The 25,883-nt window shown below is 37.7% G+C and overlaps 2 protein-coding genes across 3 annotated transcripts; one reads left to right on the forward strand and one right to left on the reverse strand.

Moving 5' to 3' along the window:
* Nucleotides 1-1,368: 1,368 nt before the first annotated feature.
* On the forward strand, nucleotides 1,369-6,771 carry LOC119070967 (coiled-coil and C2 domain-containing protein 2A). Of its 2 annotated transcripts, none has more exons than XM_037175539.1 (10): nucleotides 1,369-3,048; nucleotides 3,118-3,806; nucleotides 4,352-4,566; nucleotides 4,621-4,750; nucleotides 4,799-4,976; nucleotides 5,040-5,246; nucleotides 5,303-5,545; nucleotides 5,611-5,859; nucleotides 5,917-6,270; nucleotides 6,338-6,771. In XM_037175539.1, exons 1-10 carry the CDS (start codon nucleotides 1,504-1,506, stop codon nucleotides 6,524-6,526), a joined length of 3,999 nt encoding a protein of 1,332 aa, XP_037031434.1. In that variant the 5' UTR covers nucleotides 1,369-1,503; the 3' UTR covers nucleotides 6,527-6,771. The 2 variants fall into 2 exon arrangements, with proteins under 2 accessions (XP_037031434.1, XP_037031435.1); XM_037175540.1 differs by having other exon boundaries at nucleotides 1,370-3,048; nucleotides 4,621-4,741; nucleotides 6,338-6,769.
* LOC119070971 lies at nucleotides 6,727-25,594 on the reverse strand. The gene is made up of 13 exons (XM_037175546.1): nucleotides 24,910-25,594; nucleotides 24,727-24,849; nucleotides 24,229-24,484; nucleotides 24,069-24,161; nucleotides 23,842-24,004; nucleotides 23,702-23,775; nucleotides 23,308-23,635; nucleotides 22,997-23,236; nucleotides 22,894-22,936; nucleotides 22,285-22,612; nucleotides 7,194-7,424; nucleotides 7,000-7,119; nucleotides 6,727-6,932 (listed from the first exon to the last, which is right to left on the reverse strand). The coding sequence occupies exons 1-13, from the start codon at nucleotides 25,416-25,418 to the stop codon at nucleotides 6,732-6,734; spliced, it is 2,709 nt and encodes a 902-aa protein (XP_037031441.1). The 5' UTR covers nucleotides 25,419-25,594; the 3' UTR covers nucleotides 6,727-6,731.
* Between the last annotated feature and the right edge of the window lie 289 nt (nucleotides 25,595-25,883).

The raw sequence follows: 25,883 nt of genomic DNA on the forward strand, positions 1-25,883 counted from the left end.
AAGTGCGCTGCAAATTCAAAATGAAATGTGCGGAGACATATTTGAAGCAGCCTTAAATTCCCACTCTCAAGCGTTTCAATTTCAAGCAATTTCGATTAACTTTGTATTCATTTGTTCACTTAACATTTAAATTCTGAGGCGCACGTACGCGTACGGCGTGAATGCCTATTATGCGGTAGAGATAAGGATCGAGATGAATTTTTGACAAAGCCTGACCCGTCCCGTATACTTCTATATGAGGGATTCTTTTGAAAAACAGCCTGTGCTTAGAAAGTATTCAACCGAAGAGACCAAACCACTTTCAAAAAAAAAAATCCTCGACGATTGTGTGGCTAGTGGGTGGTGATCGAAAACATGCACTTTTCAAATACTTGAACATGAAACCTAAAGGGTGGTGTGGAGTGTCATTAGAAAATTTGACAGGGTGTTGGGATAAGAGCAGTCAAAAAAGTGGGTAAAAGTTTGACAGTTCTGATTGCCGGGGCTTAGCGGTTTCACAAAATTAATATGACTCGTACCAAACGACGCTCGACTGTATCGCGGTAGCAAAATAACTGAAACTTGTTTCTAGATTCAATTGATCAAGTAATATCGCTTGACCGATATATGCAACAAAATTATGCTTTTGGGTCATAAACCCATCGTTTCACATTATACGCGCATAATGCAATATCTGTGTTAATAATTGACCGAATTATGTCGATTACAGCGAGGGGTAATCACTGATTTACTAGCTCAGTAAATCACGGTAAATCAAGTAAATCAAAAATGAAGTTTCTACTAAATTTGAATCTATTTACTTCAATTTGTATTAGTTCATGAAATTTATCCTATATGTTTACGACCACGATACTTCGAAATGTAATCCAGTGACAATTAAAAATTCTTCAAAAAATTTTCAAAATTTTTTGTGATTTACCGTGATTTACTTGATTTACTAGTGATTACCCCCTTGGATTACAGGGTGATTGTCTCATGTGATGACATGGTGAATGCGCCTTTCATGTGTAACTTTGAGACTCAGTTTCCCACAACAATAATATCGACAAGCTCTGACTAATGAAGTCTTATACAGCAAAAAACATGTTCAAAACAAATGAAGTAAAAGATTTCCGAAATCAATCTCTGAAAATTTTTGATCGAATGAAGTAATAGATCAGACAGTGAAACTTGTAATATGCTTGCCGTCTATGACAGTTTAAATCGGACTTCCTTAGGATGCTTAGGAAAAAATGCGTATCATTTACTTACTCGTTATGTGTCCCCTCATCATTAGCTAGCACACCACTCATATAAATGAATTATATTACCCTTCTCTGCGAAGCGAATAATAACGATGTTCGGTGCGTATAACAGGTATAGCACCTCTTTCGTTGCTTAGCTACCAGACAGGTGTTCAAACAAACAAATTGTCGATTAAGTTGGATGTGTTCAATGTGTACATAATATTGAGTGGTATAACATTGTAAGCTAAAATTGTGTCGTGAAAATAATTTCCTGAAAATGTTAAACGCAAAAAAACGGCGTCGCAAGAAGAAAAAAACCGAAAATTTCTTAAACGTGAGAAAAAAGTCGCATACCCAACCTATAGTATCGAAATTACCGAAAAATAAACCAAAATTAAATGCAAACTATAAGACAGAAGAGTTAGAAGTTCAGTCGGCATTATTGTCAAGGCAAAAAAATGATTCCGATTTAGACGCCCAGACAATTGATAGGCAAATTTCATTTTTCGTGAACAACGTCGTCCTTACTCAGCCTGAAGACGCAGTTCCAAACAATGGATCCGAGCAGAGTTTGAGAACGAATGATAATGGATTGCAGCTAGCTTCATCGTTTGTCCAAATTGAAGATGAAAGTCCAGTCGAAAAGTGTAAAAAAGGAAAAATATTTTTCGACGATGACCAGTTGCTTTATTATCCAGATGGACGGAGGAGTGATGGGCCGAAAGACTATCAGTGCTCCAGGGATGATGGACTTTTCGAACCAATTAAACCAAGTCGAAGCAAAGGTATGACATTGTTACTTAATCGATTTAGTGAGGAAAATTCGAATGATTGGGTCACGGAAACGGATCAGCTTCCTGGTCTACAAAGTTTTGTACAAAGCACTCGATTAGTTCGATCAGTGGCAGAGAAAGAATTTACCACCATCTTGTACAACTCTCGTCCACATTCTATTAAAGGAAACCAGGCGCATTCCGACTTGAACCGAGAAAAAATTCTCAAAATTCACATACATGATGTCACGTTCCACTCACATCCTTGTCTTAACAAAGAGCAGGTCTTGGCTAGAAATATTGAGAATCGCTACAAACAGTACACATTGAGACGGACAATGGCAGTGGCGGAACGTTTACAGCAGAAAGTGATTGCCTTAAGGAAACTTCAAATGCTTGCGGCTGATGAGAACGTGGACAATAAACGAACCTACCGAAATGATATCCGTGATTTGCGAACCCAATTGCATCGTGAACAAAGGATCGACAGAGACATTTTAACGTCAATACTGGAGCAATGGAAATTGTTGAAGAAGCTAAGAGCAGATCAAGGCTTTGTTTCCACTTCAATTAAATTAACCATTCGAACGGATCCGGTGGACGAATCAGTTGATCGTGAAGTGTTTAGCAGAGACTTTGAATTGGAATTGAACGAAATTTTCGAAGAAGCAATGCAAGACTACTTGACTGAGAGAAAGCACCGTAAGACTGGCACGGACAACAGTGACGATTTTGAATTAATTAAGAAAATGGTGAAGCCAGACATTGACGTCATTCGGGAAAAACTGTTGGCTGAGTATTCGATGTGTATGAGACCTCCTGGCGAACCGATAATTCGCGTGGAACTTCATAAGACTGAGGATTGCGTAGAGACGAAAAAAATCAGGGACCACTTCTCGACCTCAAAATTTTTGTTGGAAATTGCGTTCGATAAAACGAAATTAAATTCGGAACGAAACGTCCAGTCGATTGCTGGCGATCGAATCATTTTAGATGCCATTTATTCAGTCAAGTTTCGAAACACTGTGCCTGCCAATATTCAGTTGACTGTAAGTGATGACTGTTTCCAATTCTGCCTATATAGACTGTGATCAACCGAATTCAAATTCAATTTTCAGATTTACGAGGAAAAACTTTTGAGAACGCGGAAGAAATGCGCCAAACTGATTATACCAGTACCCGATGCCTACGACACATTCAAAAACAGTGACCTAAACTTCCTGAGCTTTGATTCCACGAAAAACCAAATATCCGGTCAAATCGGAATCAAAACCGGATGGAGCTACTATGACGAACCGGAAAATCGCCATTTCTTGCGAAAGAATCGTCTGATTGAACAAGCAACCAATACGGTACAGACCTGGTATGACAACCACATGATCGATCCTCTCGATCCGGACGCAAAATCACTCATAGAAATAATCCATCAGCGAAATGATGTAATTGCCGGCGAGGCAAGCAGTCCCGGCAAACAGTTCCGTTTGAACGAAAACGTATTTCAATTTTGCAAGCCATCGGAACAAGATTCACGTCGATTGCACATTCTAGCATCGCGATTCAACAATCACCTGCGCTTCAAAGACGAGAAATTCGTTCCTTCCGAGGACAGAGAAATTTGTTACACTGACGACGAACACGAAGAAAATATCATTGAAGATTTGAATTGGTTGTCGATTGATGTACAACGGCACAAAGGTAAAAAGCACCTGCTGGAAATATTTGATGTCATTAAGAATCATTGCGAAATTATTGACAAAAGTATCAATTTGAATGATCTGCTGGTCGGAGATTATTCACTGTCCTTTAGGTATGTTGATTGAAAGAATAGCCAGATAATTATCTAGGCAACACAGGCTCTGTAAACAAATGTGTTAAATAGGCCTCTGTACCCTGAGTACGGAACGCACATCCGGTATAGTCGCTTCCCGAAAAAGTGCACCGAAGCTCCACACCAACTAAGCTTTGGACACCATAATAATAACAATCAAAGGTAAAGGGAACGGGACAGTAAGTAGTGCAGCAGGTATCGCGGGTGCAGTAAGTTCAAATAACCACTCATAAAGTATTCACTTCCTATTGGTAGTACAGCATCGAAGGAAGACAAAAATTACTTAAACATGCCACCAATGGTTAGTGGGAACCTTTGGAGTCTTGTTTGAACTAACTGCACTTGCGGCCCCAATAACTGTCCGGTTTACTACTTTTTTGTATGAAACGGCTGCAGCGGAATCATTGGGATGCGTGTTTCGTGCTCAGGACACCGACCCCTATCCAACGCACTATTCCAATATTTGTGTGCATATTCCAAAAGTTTAAAATTGTTAACGAATTCATCAATTAATGAACATTCAGGTCGCTGGTTTCCTCTATTATTAGTATGTTCGGCCCGAAGCGACCGTTAAATCCGCTACGAAGGCATGCCCCATTATCACGAGTCACTTTTAAGCCAAGTCATGTCGAGAATTTCAAGATAATAGTCAACGTGCTTCGGGCGTCAGGGATACCACATCGCCAAGCCGAACAAATTTCTCCCACCAGAAGATCCAGTATATTATCATCGTCACACAGTCAGTTCTCCATCCATCAACCCGAAGTTTAACGCTATAAAGATCTCATTGTAGGTCAACGAAGTGGGGCAGTTCTGCCGTATGTTGTTGTACAATACAAAGGAAAAACTATGAGAACGACTACTGCTGAAGGATCGAATCCAACATGGAACGAACAGATTGTAATATCAACGAGGTTAGTTGCGTATATGAAGTCTATAACAGGATTGGTAATTGTAACGTTTCTCGTTAGTGTAACCGGCTCACAGAATCGTATGAAAGAGCACTTATGCCTGCAAGTATTTGACGAACAAGTCGAAGAGCTGTTTGACGAGGATCGACTCAAAGCAAATGAGATTTACCAGAGACTGTCCAGTAAATGGTTGGCAGAACTACGAATTCCCATCTACACCATCTATTCCATGCAAAGAGTAAATTTTGATTCGGTTTCTGGTTTGTTCGGATAAACAGTTTCATCGTCTCATCATTCCCAGATTGAAGGCATATTCGAGATGACAACACCAAACATTCTGTTAGGCTACTCTAAGCAGCCAGTCGTATGGCCTGATTCGTCGGTTGAACGTGTTCCACAAATTCGGAATTCGGTGTATCTCACTATTTCCGTCAGTCTTGAGCCAGTATTTGATCCCATTGAACTGACCACATCCAATTTGGAATGTACTGAGCTCGGCGATGTGAAGGTAAATCCGAAAAAACTGTAAAAAGTATCTGGCAATGCAGACGTAATGTGTTTCAGAGCCGTGTACAAGAGTGGTACTATCAGTTTAGAGAAGAATTTCCGAATCGTTGCCAAGACCCGTTCGTTAGTCTCTCGAATGGTAAAAGGGTCTGCATTACACGCTTGGTTGGCGCCATCGACATACCATTTGAGCACAATAACATAGCCGAGTTCCTCATCAGGCGGTTCGTGTCGATGATTCCCGTCCTGCAGATTGGTGATTTTTGTACGAAGCTCAAGGGAATCTGGCTGACTAATGACGTAAGAGGAAGAATTTTCTATTTGAAGCATAAATTCAAGCATCGAACTCCATCCGTTTACTGCAGCAAATCATGACGATACTCACGGCATCTGCTAAAGATCTGGGTGTATTGTTATGCTGTTACTATTTATCGCTGGGATATCGAGCCTATCTCGTGCTGGGCAATGCTTTTCCCAATGGTGATACGACATTCGTTTTGATCAAGGAAAACGGGGAATTCATTCTGGTCGATCCGTTTACCGGTAAAAAGTACTCAGCGAATGACATCAATTGCACGTTAACCAAAGTCTACTGCTTGATCAGCAACGAGAATGTAATGCAATTGATTTCGCAACAAACGGTCTGATTGATATGGCTAACAATTCCGTAGGTCTGGGCGAATATCCAAAAAGAGAATCGAGTTTACATGACGAATTTCGAGGTGAGAAGCACTGCATTCTGGCGACCATGCTTCAATAAATCGACCAAAGCACCGACTGAGCTAGTGCACGACAGAGATTTTCCGTATTCGAACAGTGACGACATAACTGAACTGATAATTGCGATCGAGCAGAAAATTGTCAAGAAAATCAATTCATGGCGATCGAATCGAAAAACCATCTGGAATCGGAGTTTGAGTGAGACGCTACGGGAAATTCTTGTCAATTTAGAAGAGGACGTCTGTTACGAATACGAACACAAATCGTACACGGAAAAGATTAATGCAATAGCATCGTCGTACAAGGTATCTCTCTCTCTCTCTTTGTGTGTCTATTAACAATTCGACAGTCTATTAACAAATTGCTTCACAGTTGAGCGGATTTCCGTTAAACACACGCTACACCAATTTGTCGGATATTGTTGCGCGAGTCAAGGCAACACAAATTCATTCATTCACGGACAGCAGAGTTGAATTTTCGCTTGCAGTTCACATTCAACCGTATCCCAATAATGTTCTGTCGGTATGGATATTTATACTGTCGTTGGTACCGATGTTTTAAAGTAATAATAAAAATTCAAAGAAGGTGGCGGCACCAGTCGCCGGACATGTACCAGTAGAACACCATATTTATCGTTCATTCATAAAAGACTAGACTATGAACGTGAGATTTTCAAATTTGTATAAAAATACTTACCGTCTGGACGGGCAACAAAAAAAATTAGTTTCTGGTCTAGGAGGCGCTCATGGAAAACGAACAAATTCTCTCAATAATTCGATTTAATTTTGTTAATTTCGACGATAATTTTAGTTTTCCTTTCCGACGAATTAAACGTAACTTTGTATTTGACGTCCCTCGAACAGATGTCGTAGAATTTAGCAGCCGTTGGATATTTGTCGGTTGAAAAGCTGATGCATTTCCGATCGATCAAAAACAACCGTCTGGTGTACTTGTCCTCTTGAGTTTTCTAAATTGAATGGAAATCGTCGGATAAATGTTGTGCAACTAGGTCGAGACAAGTGAAATTTCATTACCGAACTTATACGGGATCTGACGCACACCAGTCCTCGTTCAAGTATCAATAAGGTATGCTCCGCAGTACCGACAGTTACTTTTTCTGCTAACAGTACAAGGCCATACTGCTCGGCAATGGTCTGTGATGTATAAATGGAATGGTTAGATCTCCCAATTTTGAACATAAATGAATCGCAGACCATTGTAAACTTACCGGATCCAATTGATTTAAATTGTAATTCGCTACACAGCGTTTCTGAAACTTTGAATATTCCATGTCGGTCAATGCCAATTCTTTCAATTCGTTGCGAATATTGCTGATATGATCACTTTCCTTCAGTTCGTGCAGCATTTTTCCCAACATGTCTCCGTAATATTTGATTTGTTTTACCGGTAAGTTCATCAAATGCTTGAAGTTTTTGTTACCAGTAAGCTTTAAGATGATCTGAAGACAAAAATTAAAAGAAACTTAAACAACTGTACTTAACGAAGGTCTACAATAAATTAACAGTCTATACAAACAGCCAAACTGTTTTCAGGGCCATTACTGGGATTTTTTTTAATCATTCGGACCAGGTAACTTGGCCGTCTTTTCGCCTCTATCTATTAAATGTAACAGTTATGTGCCAGACAGGGTGAATTGGATCAAAGTGGTGTGAATGGTCATGGTCAAAGATATGCCCACTAGAATTGATATGTGCGTGGCTAGGACGGAAAAGTTGGGAAGTCAAGTATTCACGTCAGGTTTGTCGATCGGCAAGGCGTAGTCCAAGATAATATGAATTGTCATCTTTCGTTGGAGTTACGTAAAATACTCTACCCTTCAAAGTTGAATATATACCGAAAAATCGCTGTGGGATATTCAAAAATCTTTGGAAATGAAAAATCATAAAATAGGGAATAGGAGTTGACTCTTAAATGTCCAAAATTGACCAACCATGCACCCTATTATACAATGAACGACATCTCAAATGTCTCACTGTCATTTTTTTCAGAGAATGTCATTGTAAATTTGCAATGACACATTAAAATTCTCAGAAAAATTTGACAGTGAGACATTTGAGACGTCGTTCACTGTAAGTAATTCGACAGATTTCGCATAAAACGTTTAATGTGAGACTCGGTAACCATAGGTTTGTTCCAAGGCCATATGAATTGTCAAATTTCATCCATATAACCATAACCTCAATAATATCTCAGTGTAAATCGCGTAGGCGACGTTGCTCGATTTGTATGAAATATCACGTAAGCGACGTTGCTATGGATGAAATTGTCGTTGTTCGGGTTGTCAAAGTTCGTGTTTACAGTTACTTGGAACAAACATATTTCCTTTTGACCTGTGACTCCGTTCACGTCAAATAAATATAGCTTTCATCCTAGATCAACGCATCAGCATTGTCAGGTGCAGTTTCTCACTAAAAATAAAAAAATAAAATCGTTTGGGTAGAGTGCAAAGCACTGTCAAGCACCGAAGCTGACTTTGACATCTCTCAATTAGAAGGCCAAAAACACACCTGTTGACTATTTTTTTTTAATTTTTTGACAGCCATTGTATGAAAAAGAATAGCCAACTTTGATCGGTTCAGTCCTCTATTTGAGTGACGTCAAAGTCAGCTTCGGTGCTAGACAGTGCGCTGGTAGAGTGTCATCTAGGCCCAACGGCGAGTGAGTAATTAGTTTTTTTCGCAACAAGTGACGAAAAGTAAGACTTTCCATTGCCTATATTGCGAAAAACGTTGTATACAACTCGATGATAAATGCTTTTTTAGGCACATGTTACGAAAAAAAACCATTTCACAACTTGTTGCATAATAGTTTTTTCCTAGCGCACGTTGAAAGGCTTTTTTAGCGAATGAGAAGTTTCCAGCACGAGCCGGAGGCGAGTTCTGGAATCCAATTAGCTAAACAAAACCTTTTAGCATAAGTTATGAACAACGTTTTTCCTAAGCGACGGTGGAAATACACGACGAAGTCGTGATATTTTAACACTAGTTAGGAAAAATTACAATTACATGACAATGACGAGCTGAGCGATATCAAATTTAAAAGTCCAGTTTTGGTTGACTTTGTCGTCGTGATCTAGTATTTTGGACTTTTTATTAAATTAAGGCTCGGAACAGGTCAGGTTCAGGTCAGGTCAGGTCAGTAGAAAAAATACCTGAAGGAATCAGGTCAGGTTCAGGTAATTAAATTTCAGGTCAGGTCAGGTTAACAGATATTTCAGGTCAGGTTTCAGGTTGACCTGACCTGTTCCGAGCCTTATATTAATTATAGCGCTTTACATCGAGGGGTGAACCACTCTTTCTTTGAAGGATTATTTGGATTATTTGGTGATTATTTTTACAAATAATCACCAAATAATCTCAAAATAATGTTTCAAAATTTACATAACAAGTGATAAAAGTCTAAAAGTCCTGTTTTCGTGTAAAGTTTGTTGATAAGAGGCGAGGCTCAGGTCAATAATGACACGAAACTTGATTTTTCAATTTTTTGACGTATTTTCCACGCTGTTAGCTCCAAATAACTTCTTTGGTTACCCTAGTGGTGTAATACGTTAATTAGGAGTTTGAGGAAAAACTTGGAGCAAAAAAGAAAATATAAATATATTTCGTGATTATTTCGAGGATTATTTGGTGATTGTCTAGTGATTATTTGAGATTTTTTTTGAGGACGTTTGAGTCACTCTTGAGGCTACTGCACGCTTGAAAACTTGTCATTATTCATTTGTTCGTCATATTATGGAAGTGGCCTCGAAACTTAACATTTTGGATGGTATTTGCTAAATGACAAGTTGATTATTTTGATTATTTGGGATTATTTGGTGATTATTTCAGAGTGGTTCACCCCTCGCTTTACACAGTTCTTAACGATAATGGCTGAAAGTGAAAGGAAACCACAGGAAAAATTATGATGGATTTATTTGAACCAGTTGCATTTGATTATTTTACAGGAATAACTATAACTAATAAGAGTATCGTCTGCAAACTAAGGGAGAGATAGAAAAAGAGGGTAACTGTAGAAGATGGAGCAAGAGTGGTGACAAATGACAGAGGACTCACATCACAGTAGACGTGCGATATTAAATGCTTATTATATGGAAAGCAAACCGGGTTGTGGATATGATGGTCTGGTGGTCATTGTAGGTTTGGTGGAGTAGTTATATCTTGTAGATTGTGGCAAAAGGGGGTTGCTCTGCACAACAGGCAAAAATGTTCATCGCGCCCAACGAAGGCTTCGAACTGGAGCTCTGTTTTGTGCGAAAATTGGCTAATATTCCGCCGAAATATAATGACTCATTTGCTTTCTAGATTTTTTTAATCCGCTGGACGTACCATTCGTCAAACGGAAATTTTAACGTGGCTTCTTGCAACAACATTTTGAGGCAATCGTCAGCTTTTGTGTGATGAACTTTTTCCAAATTATTTCACAGACAAAAACAACTATACTTGCAACCCATCCCCAATAAACAACAGCTGGTATAGCAAAGTCATCGTCAACAATATCGGGAGTACAGGCTTTCCAGTCTGCTAACATGACTCGCAAAAATGTTCGATATCTCGATTCGTGCCACTGTTCAAACAATCCCGCACCTTGCAATCTATGAATAATTTCGTTAACGCGCTCGGTAAACGGATAATCTAGCCGAAATTCGTACACGTGTGGAATTCGTTCCAAAGTGACATCCTTAATGAAATGAAACAGTTTCAAATTGAGTTGTTGTTGCGCTTCCATGTACTCCCGTGTCTGATCTTCCACCATTGTGAATGCCATTGTATTGTCACAAATACTCATACCTTTGTGAATTACTTTATCATGAAGTTTTTCCTTCCATCCACCATAATTTGTAAGACTTTCTAACGTAGCAACGGTTGAAGATGCCCATGTAATATCACTTAGAATGATCGACACCGATGAATTGTACAGCTCGTCGATCGTATCAATTTGATGCTGGTATGTTGGCACCGTCAGAAAACTTTGAAAGAGTGACAAAATACCGTTGGCCACAATCAACCCGGTGAACGATAACGGTAATACTACACAAACGTCAGCTCTTCGAAGACGTTGGTATCTGATGGCACTGTCATCGTTGATCAAAAGATTTATGACATCAATTGTAGACTCGAAAAGTGAGATTTTCTTTTCTTGGAAGTATCTAGAGGCCGTTAGTAGAATTGTTGACGCAGAGATGACAATAATGAAATACGTGAGCAGACGTGTCCATGTTCCATTTTTCAAAAATTCCACGAAACTTGAATATGGCTTTGCATGAGGAACGACCATAAGGAGCCTACTCAGTTTATGCGGATACACTTTTGTGTTTGATTTTTTTAAGGCAATTGAGTTACCGATTGCATCTCCATACTTAAATGCTGATGCAGATAATCTCTGTGTTCTGGTACTGAGAGAAACGAAACTAATTGAAGCATTTAGCGCGTCAGTTAAAGTATACCAAAATTCACTGTCCCAAATCACAATCGGCCGTCCTGTCACTTGAAGTATTCGAAAAGGACGTCGATGATAATCTAGCAATTTATTGTCCGGAAAGAAACTCTCAACCGAGTCACTTTTTGTCACATTAATCACAATCACAGCCACGTTCTCAAACGGATTATACCTAAGAACGTAGAATTCCGTATCATCGGTCTCATTGGCATTCAAGTAGAATGCATAGAAAATGTTGAAAATTTCGGCTTTCGAACTCCATCGAAGCAGTTTCCTTACAGGAATCTTTGATATTTGGGTGTCATGGAGAAATAGACCAATTTTTACAGTGCTATTTAACTGAGACACTAATCGAATTTGAGCCAGCAAGTGTGATGATTCATTGTCAATGTGTAAACTATCGGTCACGACGATGAGAAATGTGTTTTTGCTGGCTACCGCAGTGACTATTGGTAGTTTTGTATTGTTGCCATTGTCAACAACGTAGACAGTCTGAGGCGTTGACTTGTTGCCGCGGAGAATTTCCCAATTCCATGTGGTGGCGAAGTTCTGGCTACTAATGATTTTAGAATCCAAGAAAAAGATGTTATGATCGAAGTTATGGAACTGATTCAGTCTGTCGATGAGTTCCACTTCGCAGTGCCGGCACAGGCATTTAGTCATCAAGGCAAACATCAGTAGAGTCAACACCGTTGCCTGATGAGTAACCATAGGTTCCATTTTTATGTATTGCTATGTTCAGCGCGGTAGTGAATTTTCAAATACATAAATTGAATTGGAGTATTGATAGCGATAGTTGAACCAGTCAATACACAGTCAATCTTGGTGATTAATTTTTATCGATTTTGCTGATTTTGAAAAGTTTATTTTAATTACTTTTATTATTGATCAGGCTGCAGATTACAAACCAAACCGTAGAAAAAGCATTAAAGTAAGAGCACAAAACCATCGACACTGTCGTTTGTCCCTGACGAGTCCCCATAGTGTGATGTTTTCCCCATAAAGTTCAATGAAATTCTATGAAAGTGATCTAGTGAGTTTGAGGTCCTTAGGTCTCACGGGGGAAACGCAAGAAGGGGGAAACCGCCCAAAAGAGTAACACGCGAAAAAATGCGTCGATAAAAAAAAAAAAATAAGCTCCAATATCTGTCTGTGCTACCTCTTCAAGTACAGCTTGGGTTAAGCCTTCGTTTTTTTTATTTTAATAAAATTCATTGCAACTCTATTGCCTCTTACTCTAAGGTAAGGTAAGGTCTGACTATAAGATACAAATTAACTTCGATCAAAATATGTCCACTCACTGAACATACTTAGGTATGGTAAGGTAAGGTAAGGTCTGACTATAAGATACAAATTAACTTCGATCAAAATATGTCCACTCACTGAACTTTTGTGACAAAATGGTTTCGAAGGGGTGCATGAAATTTCATGAAATGAAAAATTTTGTATAGGGAAGGAGCTGGTCCGATTTTACTGAATGCTGTTCTGAGCTCCCGAAAGGTCCCTGAATCGATGTGAGTTTTTAGTTTTTGGGTACATTTCCGAAAAACTTCTTTTTTGCTGAGGAGGGGCGTGGGGGACACTAAATATCTTAAAATTAAGTTTTTATCGTCTAATTACCTGTGAAATGGGTTTCAGTTGAATGGTAGAGACTTATTTGAGTCATACAAATAATTTTACAACCTTAAAACATTATTCTAAAACATTCTGATTCGTGGCATAATCAGGAGTGTTCCATCGATTACATTTTGAGCAACAAATATAGCTTTTGCGAGCATTCCCACCCAAAAGATTTTGATTTTGCGGTCAAATCACTCAAAAAACATTCTCCAATCATTTCCAAACCAATATCCCCATGTTCACGGAAGTCTCAAAATAATGTGGTTCAGCCCCACCGTGCAATGAGTTTACGCTAAACATATTGTGATTATTGAGGCTTTAAGTTATGAGATTTTAAGCAAGTTAAATTCAAGCGAGAGTGGCGAATTTTTTGAAAATGATGTACAATCAATTCAACCAAAAAAACAACCGTTGCAATCATCAAGCACGACCAATACATTAATAAGTAAAAATAGATTTGATCGAAGCTTATTGGTCCATAGGCATCGGCTTGTATCCCTTCACTTTTCGTTCGAATTTTCTGCAGATAAGATGCGTATGAAGTATAGAACTTGTTTAGTCCACTTTCCACGAGCGATTGCATCAGTTTTTCAAATGTAGTAGCCAATTTTTGCGGCAATACATCGTACACCGTTACGAAGACTGGAATATCTACCTCACCTGTAAGATGAGTTGCGTTCGGTTTATCTTTACATTCATCAATTCAAGTGAAATTATACCAAAAAATAAGAGTTCGTTTTCGTAACCGGTGTGACCGAATCGACCTGTCGATTCCGTTATAACGAATGCTCTTGAATTATTTTCATCGATACGATCAGTGGTAAAGTTGACTTTGGGTCCCAATTTTTTCCTTCAATTGGAAAATGGTTTTACTACCTGGTGTATGCGAAAGTTGACCATTATATAGCAATTTGTCCCATGCGAAAATGATCCATTACATATAGGCCACATTTCGGCTCATTTCTTCATTTTACTATGTAGAAACCAACTTTCGTATGGGACAGGTAGTAAACCAGGAGTACATTGGATACTGTCCGTAAAAATAAAAGTCTCAAAGGTTCGAAAAGAGACGTCTCACGTCTCACAATACAAAGGATTGTTACGTACTTCGGAAACAACTTTGTGATAATGTCAACCTCACTCTTGCTTCGGTAACTGTTTTTCGACAAGTGTAATTGTAAACCTAGCCTTCGGCTCGGATATGCAAACTCTGAGTTTGCTTTTATCAAAAAGTTGTTACATCTCATGAAATCAATTCCTTCCGCAGCATCCAATGTAACCTACTATTCCAGAGAGACAGCAAAAAAATTGTTCAGATCTTACGAACCAAATCATGTCTTCAACAGTTGTTCGCCTCTCAAGTAAATTGAAATCGGTCACCCTCACTGGAGTATTGAATTCAACCATTTCTTCCAGAGAATCCATGCGATTTTCTTTGCCAAACGAAAATGTGTAGAACAGGAAATTATCAACGCAAATTGTGTTCAATAGAAATGCACCGAAAAGTAAGATGACAAAGAACGCCCTCTCCCATTTATGATGATATTCAATATTACCGCCACCAATCACTGCGATTAATACATCAAAGAAAACGGATACAATGCCGTCACCAGGCAAATTCGCTTTTCGACGAATGAAAGTCAACACCGCAACGGAAACGGTAATGAGCGCACAGAATATGCATGCAGTTTCCAATATCATCATGAAGATTTGTTGAACATTTGAACGATTGAAATCGTCGCCGTAAATAAATTCGAAAAAAATCTTGGTTCTGAAAGGCGAATCGATTGACTCAGTGGTAGGTTTAGGAATCCTTAAGCTATGGAATTGATATACGAATGTTCTGAGACTTATTGCATCTAAGCAAAATATGGTCAAATTTTCCAATTCTTCGAGAAACGGACGATTGCTAAATTAGAACACTCTCGTTAAATATTTTACGTAAAATGATTTCGATACGCTCTCCTCACCTGACCTTTACAAATGTCGAATCGAAAGAGATTTCATCGTAAACTGGCTGTGGTATACGTCGGTAGGTGAAAAATAGTTCATTACCAGACGGATCACATTGATATCGTAGCGTTTTTAAGACGCTCATGTTCATTTGTCTGAAGAAAAAGTTTGCCAAGAAGTAGTTGCGATAGTAATGTCCATTACCTTCTCTGCTTTTCCAATCATAGCAAAACGATTCAATGAGAAATATGCCCAGCTCACGCATCCTTTCTCTTTCCCCGAATGTCATTTCGAAAGCAGCATAAGGTGTTAATGCATTCAATTGACTATCGTTAAAATAAATACTCTTAGTCGTATCATATCCCCCTATAAGTAAGAACAACTGGACTGTGTCATTCGTTGTATTATGAACTATAGCCAGGGAACTTCTTCTAGTAACTAGCGTTTCCGTCTGGTCGATGGGCTGGTGAAAGTTTGAACCGAAAACGAAAATTGAATAGTAAGCAATGAATGATTGCACCAAATCGATTTCATCAAAATATTGTTCAGGTTCGATAACAAACAATTGAAGCGTTTCGTAACCATTACGATCAACATGGAAGTCATATGGTTTCGGTTTATGCAGGTCGCTGATTATCCAACTCACATTAGGACATTGAAGATTGATTTCTTGTAATACCCGGTAGTCCGTAATGTTGGGGTCATGAATGAAATAAATTTGTCTGAAATTCCCGCCGAGAAATAAATGGCAAATTACAATGGCCAAATTTTGGAATTTTTTTTTCGTTATTAGGTTTGCCACAGCCATATTGTGTCTTTTCCCAGTTTCCACGCAACTGTCCTCTGATTGCAATATTTCCTATCTCAATGTTCAATCTCATTGCATTTATGTAACGTTCATAAATTAAAAACCGACTGCACAGAGACTTTCTTCATCAAATATTTATTCATTCATTCATTTAGACTACATTCCCATGACAGTACAATGTTACGATAGCCTAATTAATGTTTAATTGATATATTGTCTTATCGAATGTTTGTAGACCCGTACGAAGTACAAGATCTTATGGATTTGCGTTATACTTTGTAGAGACGAGGTGGGAGGAAGAGGATGGCTTCGGATATTAAAGTTGGACCCTGTACTTTGTGTAGGTCGATGAAGATTGCTGGCAATTTTGAAGAAATGTAACTTAGATTTTGAAAGGTAAATTCTTGGACTAAGGAGTGAGACTATGAAGAAAAGAGGAGATGAATAAAAGACGAGGCGAAGAAAGAAGAAATTGTACAAATCCATTAGCAAATGTAATAAAAAAAAACCCGAAATAACAGAAAGAAAGAAGTTCGGGGTTTCTGCACGAAATAACACTACTCAGCATAACAAGGTCGAAGCAAATTGCAAAGTTGACTGACAAAATTTCTCGGAGTTAAATAAACGTACTTCGAGAGTGAAATATAATTTTTGTGTCATTCTGAATTGTAGGTGATCAAGAAAGTACTGTTCAAATTGTTCTTCAGACATTTTAATTTTACTGATAGTAGAGAAGAGACGAGTCATTTGTATTATCGAAGCAAAGCATTTCGCGTACAACAATAATGACATAAGTTGGGTACTGAATCTTATATCATTGGCGTACAAAGCAATCGCAGTTATCCTTACAGAAACGGCTAGCCATCTGTTATCGTCAGTAATAGAAAAAAATGGACGATAACCGCTTGTAAATGTGGTCATAAATAGTTAAATGAATGCTAAAACAATTGAAGTAAAAGATTTCATGTTAAACTTTTGGTGATAATTTGGACAAATGACTAGGAAAATTCAGCGATTATGTCGTAAAGGACTTGCAGGCTTCCTGGCCATCCGCAAAAATTTTGAAAGTAGGATGAGGAACAATACCGTCATATCGGGATCATTTCGATGACTTCGATTGACTTTCTAATGATACCTGTCAACTACCGAACAAAATATGAAATTCCCTCACGAATTCGCCTTTTTAAGGTTTTCGGGCGTTTTACTGGAGAAAAGCTAGCTGGTAAATTTTAAGGGAAAGGATCTTTTTATTTGTTGTATTATAGATAGCCCGTCTGGTCCTCCCTCACGCATTCCTATTCGAATAGACAGAGTTGTAAGGCACTTAATGAGTCGAATATCATGTTTCCAATGGCAGTCTTCTCATTGAACCCAGAACATTTTTAAAATAATTTGAGACTAAGGAAGCAAATGGGGGGACTAAGAAAACTTGGTACGCAGACACATTTTTCTCGAAAATCTAGTTGAGCTGTACTGTGCCAGTTTAGATGAAGGGCGTTCTACCACAGTTTTCCAATAACATCATCATCTCATTCCACTGTTTGCTCCCAACATTGCAATATCTTCTGTGTTAAGAATCGTTCAAGTAATTTCAGAAATCTTGCCTGACCTAGATTGGCATCGGGGAATCTGGCACACACATCCTAGAGGTGAATCTGGCACAGAATCAATTTGTATGGTGTGCCAGATTACCCCACTCCCCTAGATTCTCTATGAGCTTGCCTATTCAAGCACACCTCTCACGACTTTGTTATGTCACGATTTGTCCATTTTCTTCGAAAGTAAATTTGAAATTTTTGGTCATGATCGGGAGAACTTACTGACTTACATCGTCTGAATGGAGACCTGGACCTCCAACGCCCTACTTACATTTAAAAGCTACATTATTCAGCTATTAACTCCAGTCAATATGTAATGGTTACCACCTCAGCATGTCAGAGAAATAATTCAGCGAAAATCTTAATCGATCTAGAGGCATCGCTCGGGAAAAACGTATTCAAACAAGAAAGTTTTTTTTTTCATAAAATATTCTCCGGACTCCGGACCGTCCTGAATGCAATCAGGGTTCAGGCGTTTTCAAATAAAATGAAATGTAAAATTCGACCCACCCTATTTCATGTATCCTCCACAAAAGATTCCAAAAACAAATAACTACCACAACAGCGTTTGATATATTTTTATGATGAAACCGAGTTAGGTTTAATTTCAGTTCAGACTTATATTTGAACAACTTAAGTAATGAGCTCCAACATTCAATAAAAGAATATCATGTATCACCACGATGATGCCACAAAATATGTCTAAAATGAGATCTGTCTATCTTGCAATGATAAAGCAAACCATCCTCTGTACGTGGTTGTATATAACTTAGCACATTCAAAAATTCATATTTACTTCTACTTGAAAGGATAAATGGACCAACCATATGAGAATGAGAAGAGTATTGTCATCGCCGCAGAGACGCGCAAGTTGAATAATTTGGATGCGTGAAAACGACAACTAGTCGTAGTTTATATTTGCAAGACTATATACGTGTGCAGTCTCCGACGACCGACAGTGATAAAAAAGTGTATTTTGTTTATTGAAAAGTTTCCATATTTTCTGCACGAAAAGAAAATTGCATAATTGTGTAACTGCATCTCGGCCGACCGAATCACACATTCGATTGCAACAATTTGTGTTACTCAGCATTTTCAGCTGAACTAAATCTTGTCGCTATAAATAAGTCGTTTGTTCCACAGAGCACGGTAGAAATTCGCAAATTTAAACTTGAAAATAAAATCGAAACAAAAATGGATACACCATCACAACCGATGCCAGAGCAGCAATCAAATGAAAATGCAGAATGCGGAAGCGGCGATATCGAGCGACAAAAACTGAATTATTTGGAACAGATTGCCAAACAAACGGAAAAAACACATCAGATCCAAATGCAGATGCTGAACTCAATGGAGAAAACAAACAATCGTTTGCATATTATTGTCGAAAATCAACGGCTAGAGCGTCAAAATCATGACCGTATGATTGAACTACTGTATCGAATTGCCTACAATAAATAAAGAGAAAACGACAAAGGCCGTTGTCATTTCTATCGAATGAATGAAAACCTTTTCCACCGAAGGCCAATCATACAGTATCGACGAAACGAAAAGTTTTTTTTTCTTTTCTTTCGGAAAAGCTTTAGGCCTTTCAATAAGTAAATATTAATGTCCGTGTCCGTGATTAAATGTGTAAATCTTTTCAGTCTTTTTCAATGTGTAATGTCCATAAAAAATATCGATTCATTTTATCCAAGTAAACATAAACATCGCACAATGCAAGAACGAAAAATCAATACCCAAACGTTCAGCACATTATGTTGTTCAGCGTGTTGCAGAACGAAAACAAAATGTATGTACAGTGCTCTGAGCGACAGGAAAATTTAGCACACAGACTGTAAAGGAAATGGAAAAGAGCTGAACGTGAAAATCATACATCAGCTGATTTATGCGCAAAAGTGTTTGTTTTTAATAACCCTGATCTACATGTTGTAGTGTTTATTAATCCCTTAATGTTCTACATTTTACAAAGTTAAAATTTCTATAAAGTAACTGAAGTTAGCAGTCGGAATTTATTTATTTACTGTTTTGTCATTCAATAGATGGAAAAGCCTTGGATTGAGTATAATTGCTGATGCAAAAAACAACTATTTTTATAAAAATGATTTGACGATATATATTACACATTCTAAAGTACAATCTATACATAGGGGGAGGACCAAACGAACAGAAATCATTTTACGTGTCCCTTTAATATCCTCAACCAACGCGCTGCAAGTATGAGTGGTCGTAGTGATAGCTGTCAAACAGAGTACTGTTTTCTTTTTTTCTTTCCATTTTTCCACTCATGCTTGAAGAGCGTTGCCTCAACACTATTTACAATGATCCTAACAACAAAACGAAATCTGTATTTTGATGAAATTTTTAGTTTTTCCAAGATATTGTGAAGCATCGTCACTGTTAAACGATGTTCAATCTAGATGAATAGAGTTTTGTTTTTATACGAAATGTATCGAGAGGTTACTTATTGGTGGTAAAGTCGAGTGTTCCCGCCGCTCACCCTCATTCTTACTCCATTTGCCTTTTTGTAAAACTACTTGTAGTCGTGTGTTTTTGCCTGAGTAAGAAATCTCTCGAAATTCGTCTTTTTTTAATTGAAATTTTTAAATTTTAACGAAAAATGATTTCAGGAGAACTTATATAAATTGAAGAATGAACTAAAAACTCTACGAATAACGACAGTAGATTGATTCTAAAATACGTTTGTAATCTTAAATTTTTATCTATAAACTAAACGAAAACGAATAAATTCGCAAATGTAATCGAAATGAGCGTATTCGAACAGTCTATATTTAAAAGTAAAAACTAATGAATTAAGCTGTTTTTAACAAAGAAAATTTCAATGTATGAGGAAGAGAAAAGGTGCTACAAATAATATAAAAAAAACTATTAAAGTAAATAACACAAGAAACGTATTTTTATTATATCAACCAATCTACTAACCACTCAGGACTCAGTGGAAACCATTGGACCAAGAAACGATATATGTTTAAAAAGAAACGTTTTTTTTTTTAATTAAATTGAACAGCTGCAGATATTCATAGAAAATCCGTTATCAGCCAAAACAATATCCTTGGAAAATCCCTAAAATTTTACAAAAAAAAATCCTCAAATTTGTAGAAAATCTAGAAAATGCTTAAAAATGATAAGAAAATTAAATAAAAAGAAGAAAATCTATAAAAAATGGAAAAAATCCATCCAGAATCAGTAAAATATCCTCTGAAAATCCTTCTAAAATAGAAAAGTCCTCAAAAAACCTCAAAGGATTGTCTTTTTGAAATACCTCGAAAATCCCTAGAGATTGCTTTTTTTGAAAATTCTTTGTCAACGTTTACAAATATCTGCCACTCGCTCGGCTAATGGTATTGTGGCTATGTATATCATCAACGCGAATTTTGTTACTTCGTTTGATCTACAATTGCTAAAAGTTTCCTATGTGTAGAATGTATTAAAAACAATTCAAAGACAACCTACACACAGTGCATTTCTACGTTAACATCATCTATGCGCGCACACAACACGTATGAATGAAGTAAAGACATTGTTAAAAATGTGTTTTTATTGTTTATCATACAATATATGTGTGTTAGCAGATCCAACTGGTGATATTCAGCTGGTGCTCATTCTGCACATAGGAAACTTTTAACAATTGTAAGTGATTTTTAACAGATTGACACAAGATCTGTTACTTCAGTACTATTAATATACATTTTGGAACAGGAGGAAAAGGTTATTCTGAACTCTTATTTTTGTCGTCGCTATTTATAACAGATGACTAATGCTAAAGTAGTTCTCGCGACAAAATACTTTTGTTGGTTAGGAAGATCGAGAATTTCACTTATAATATTAGTTGACCAGTGTCGTGTGTTCATCTTTAGAAAGCACAATTTTAGATTGATCAGAGTTTCTAAAGCCATCGACTGTCCCAGTCAATTAAGTGCTTCGCAGTCTATGATATTTTGGCGTGAAATTAATTTGAATTCGCTGACGGATTTTTAAATTTTGTGGCAAAATATCATAGACTGGGAAGCACTTAATTGACTGGTCAACTCATAATATTATAAGTGAAATTCACAATCTCACTAATACGAATGTCGGATATTTGTAAATATCCTTGACAAAGGATTTACAAATAGAAAATCCTCAAAGGGTTTTCTGTGATTGTAGGAGGATTTTCTTTGGTATTTTTGCTGGATTTCAAGGATTTGCTTCGATATTTAGGATTTTTTTCCCCAAGTATTGAGGCTTTTCGTGGATTTCCAAAGAATATGTTTTCTTTTCTGATAAGTTTTCTTTGAGGATTTTCTGATGGATCGATTTTTTGTTTCAATTTAATTGTCGAAGGATTTTCCAAGGAATTTCTTTTAGGATTTTCTAGTTTAGCGGCACCTCGGTGTAACATACCCTCTCATCTACGTTCAAGCGTTAAAGAACTTTGGTGGAACGTTTGTCTAAGTTTTCAAATTATAATACAAGTACCTGATGGTGACGGTATTAAAACTAAGTTCCTGGAATCGGATCACTTATTTGAGACCCATCATTTTTCCAAGTGCTGGCGGAAAGCTGCTCTTTTATCGTCAGGTCGTTTTGAATCGAAACCAATAAATTTATTAATAACGATTCAGGCCAACTGATTTCTTATCAACAAATACTTTGACGAAAAGAAGTACTAGATCCCGTAATTATACTAAAGATTATTGTCGTGGAGTGTGAAATGTGAGTCAATACAATTCTAGTAAAATTTGAATCATTCTCGAAAAAATGTTCTAAAAAGGGAAAACAATGATTCCTAGCAAACTAAAAGAAGTTCAAACAGACCAAAAGTTCTGTCAACCACCCTCGTAATAAAAAATAAAAATAAAAGAAAGATGATTAGAACTCACCTGATACGCTCGCGGTACAAATCCAGTGTATGTCTCATAGACCTGCAACGAATTGTAGTCGAGGGCTGTTCGGAACACATTACAAATCAGTCCAATGTCTTGATCACATTTATTCAAATCCGGATAGATCTGTTCACGATGAAGTCGTAGAATTTCACTCGTCACTTGCATGTACGTTCTGATTTGGAATTTTATATCGTCGGACAATTCGGCCAATTCAACTTTAACGAATTGGGACAATAAATAGATGTAGTGCTTCTCGTAGGTCAATAAATTTTCCGTTGTTTTTTGATTATTGCTATTGCTATCCTCTTGCCGTTGCTGTTCTCTGTAAAATGGGAGAACAAGGACAAATTGATAACCACTTTCATTTTACGAGCAGCTGTTTGTTTACACTGATTAATGAAGAGTACAATTATGATCCCACAACCGTGTAATATTTCATGAAGGTAAGTATGCTGTTACGTAATAGGGTTAATACACATTCACTATCTCACATAAATACAGTGTCTGTGCGGTGTGTTACTATATAGCTAACTGGAATTTCTTTCATTAAGGGACAAAACAATGACGACACACAAAACTAGACTCTAAATTGAAAATATTTACTCCATGTTCGTATACCACGTTGTTCGGGTTGTATCTGAATCGGCTGTAAAACACTTCATAGATAAGAGAAAATCGTTCAACTTACAAATCAGATATGACTCACCACTTGCAGTGCTATAGCCGCTAATATTACTGATGTTGCTTATACCACTTGCATAAGCACTCGATGCCAGGCTAACAGATTTACTGGACACACCACTACTTGAACTACTTCCTGTCCAAGAACCTCCACTTGCACTTGCACTACCATAGTTAGCACCACTTTTTCGTACAATAACATCGGTGGCTCGTAGACTGTTTCTGATTCGAATGTCATGCGTTCTCTTAGCGATTTTACGTTTCTCTGCAGGGATGACAAGTGGTCACAGCGGCCTTGTCATCATGGATTTTAAATTTCAAGAGCAAATTGGTTACCTTGTTCAATAGATCTGACAAGCATATCCTTCACTAGTTGCACCCAAGATTGAATCAGTCCGAATTCAGTTGAGCTCAGTTCGATTTGACGATTTCCCGACTTTCCAATGAACAATTCAAATTTCTTGGCTTCGTCATATTCACGTATACCGGTCACATCCTTCGGATAGTGTCCACGATAGTGTAGCACCTTTTCGTCCAATTTTTCGGCGAATACAATGGACCTCTCGAATAGGAACACTTTACCGCGGTAGCGGCGCCGTGTCTCTTGATCGTACACATCGAATTCATTTTGTCGCAGAAATTTTCCTTGGTGGAATAGGTTGATCTGTTCGGAAAACGTAACAGTCGGGTTAAGAAAGTAAAAGACCCATTGCTGCCCTGGCAGCCTTACCTCATTGCAATCAATGATATCATTCAAGGATATTGATTCGTTTACTGTGTTCAACAGTCGCTGCACATTTTTTTCTAAATCGACAAACAATGGAGATTGATACGACAGTAAATTGGCAAATCAACGTGTGAATCACATACCCGCTCGAGAACATGCAGCCAATCGTGATTTCTCAACTTCTAAAAACGGACTCAACACTTTCGCAAGTTGATCAATAAGCAATCGATACTTGGGCAGCCGCTGAATGGGTTCCATCAGGAAACTGTTAATGCCTAACTTATCCCGCATCTCATTCTGGCGATCCTGAAAGCAACTAAATTGTTAGGAGCCTGCTTCAACGTGTCTGTATCACTTTTGAAGGTCGTACCACAAAAAAGATTTTATTGCCAGGTATATCCCGAATCCTTTCGGAACGCTTCTTATTCATTGCATACAAAACGTAGCTGTAGAAATAACCACTCTGTAAATTGACAATTGTCCACCGATTCGGTTTGGGATTTGCTCTTAAGAATGACGGTCTCACTCACTTGTATAAACTTAGAAAACGTATCGCTCAGTGCTAGAACATCACCATTACACGCAAGCAGGCTCGGATAAAATGTTTGTTCATGAAAGTCCCGAATTTGAACAATGTTCGCGAATATGTAATACATTTGGCCGCGCAAAGAAGGAGGTAAGTTTTTACCGCGGACCGGTTCCACGTAAACTTTGATTCCTGTAGTTAGTTTGTCGATGTACGTTTTCTCGTTTTCAATCAGTTCCTGAACTATATTCGCCAATTTGCTGCAAAAAGAAGGTATTTTGTGTAAGACCTTTATGACCTGATCGATACTGATAGCGGAAGGACAGTTTAAGCTCCAGCACCAAACTTTAATCGAAATACTAGGTTTAGCTTATATGTTCAGATAACCCAGCCAATAGCTGGGGCGTAATTAAGTTTGAAGATCAGCTAGGACTAAGAGTTCCATATTGTCAATATGTTCCGCGAAGAATCCTAGAACCAGCCAGTACGACCAATAATTTACCTCTCTGTTACATTTTCCGGTAGATTTTCGTCTGAAGCTTTGATTACATCTTCCACTACCGCTTCTTCTGCATCTTCCTCCTCAAGATCCGAGTACTCCAAGTCGTCATCTGTGAATGAATCGCTATGGAACGGATGTAACGTTTGAGTTAATCGAATCGACTTTTCAGGGTAATTTTTATACTATTCCTCGTCCGTGAATGGTGCTCCCACATCCTCAATTGGATGAACTAATGTTGTTTTGTGATGTTTGATGGACATACGTTGAAAGTGGACGTTATCATTAACTGCTTCTATGACTTTTCCTTTAACAGGCATTTCGTCTATATCGTCATTTCCTTCGTTTGTATCATTCTGTTCGATTTCAGTTGCCGTTTCCTCATCATCAGGCAACACTTCGTCATTTTCTCCCTCATCTTCCACCTGTTCCTCAACATCAGCAACCAGATTATCATCAACATGTTCTTCATCACTCACTAGTTTCTCAGAATCGGCGACCACATCATCAGTATCGCTAATTGCTTTCGAATTTTCGCAAGGGTCACATTCACACGGATCGCTTTTTGAATTTCTAAAATCAGATAACCACCAATTACACTCTTTAGGTTTAGCATCTAATGTTGCCAGAGCTTCAAACTGTCGAGCTCTTTGCTGAACTAGCGACAACGTTTTTGTAGGTCGTGATGAGGCCATTGAAACGCTGATCAATTTTTACGAAAACTTTCAGTAGTTTTCCGTTGTTTTTTTTTTCACGACACCAACCGAATTATTTTTACAATTAAACGAGAAGAAGAGTACTTAAATTTTCAATTTTTTAATTTGTCTCTACAATGGAAATTTCAGTAAATAAAATAACTTCAAATAGAACCAAAAATGCGACTGAGTGAAAATATCTAAATCTTTTACTAAAGCATAAAATGATGATAAGATAAGGCTACAAAGTAGTATTTTATCGCACATTATTTCACTCTATTTCTGTGCATTACAGTCATAAGTATCAGTAAGCTTTATCGAATAATTAAATGCGAATTCGACCAAACAACAGGGTGTGCTTGATCATTCTCTTAAGTTTTTCTGAATTCGTAAAATACAATTTAGAGCCGACGCTGAGGACTTTCTTTTGGCCTTGTGGCCAGGTGAAGTTGTGTACACATTTTG

The sequence above is a fragment of the Bradysia coprophila genome, assembly GCF_014529535.1.
Source record: "Bradysia coprophila strain Holo2 chromosome IV unlocalized genomic scaffold, BU_Bcop_v1 contig_106, whole genome shotgun sequence".
Taxonomy (NCBI): Eukaryota; Metazoa; Arthropoda; class Insecta; order Diptera; family Sciaridae; genus Bradysia; species Bradysia coprophila.

Coding starts and splice junctions, on each gene's coding strand:
- LOC119070967 (XM_037175539.1), top strand. CDS start 1,504: ATGTTAAACGCAAAAAAACGGCGTCGCAAGAAGAAAAAAACCGAAAAT. Junction 5,546..5,610: donor GAATCTGGCTGACTAATGAC/GTAAGAGGAAGA, acceptor CGTTTACTGCAG/CAAATCATGACGATACTCAC. Junction 5,860..5,916: donor GCTTGATCAGCAACGAGAAT/GTAATGCAATTG, acceptor ACAATTCCGTAG/GTCTGGGCGAATATCCAAAA.
- LOC119070971 (XM_037175546.1), bottom strand. CDS start 25,418: ATGGCCTCATCACGACCTACAAAAACGTTGTCGCTAGTTCAGCAAAGA. Junction 24,005..24,068: donor GCAATAAAATCTTTTTTGTG/GTACGACCTTCA, acceptor AGTTGCTTTCAG/GATCGCCAGAATGAGATGCG. Junction 7,120..7,193: donor ATTTAAATCAATTGGATCCG/GTAAGTTTACAA, acceptor TATACATCACAG/ACCATTGCCGAGCAGTATGG.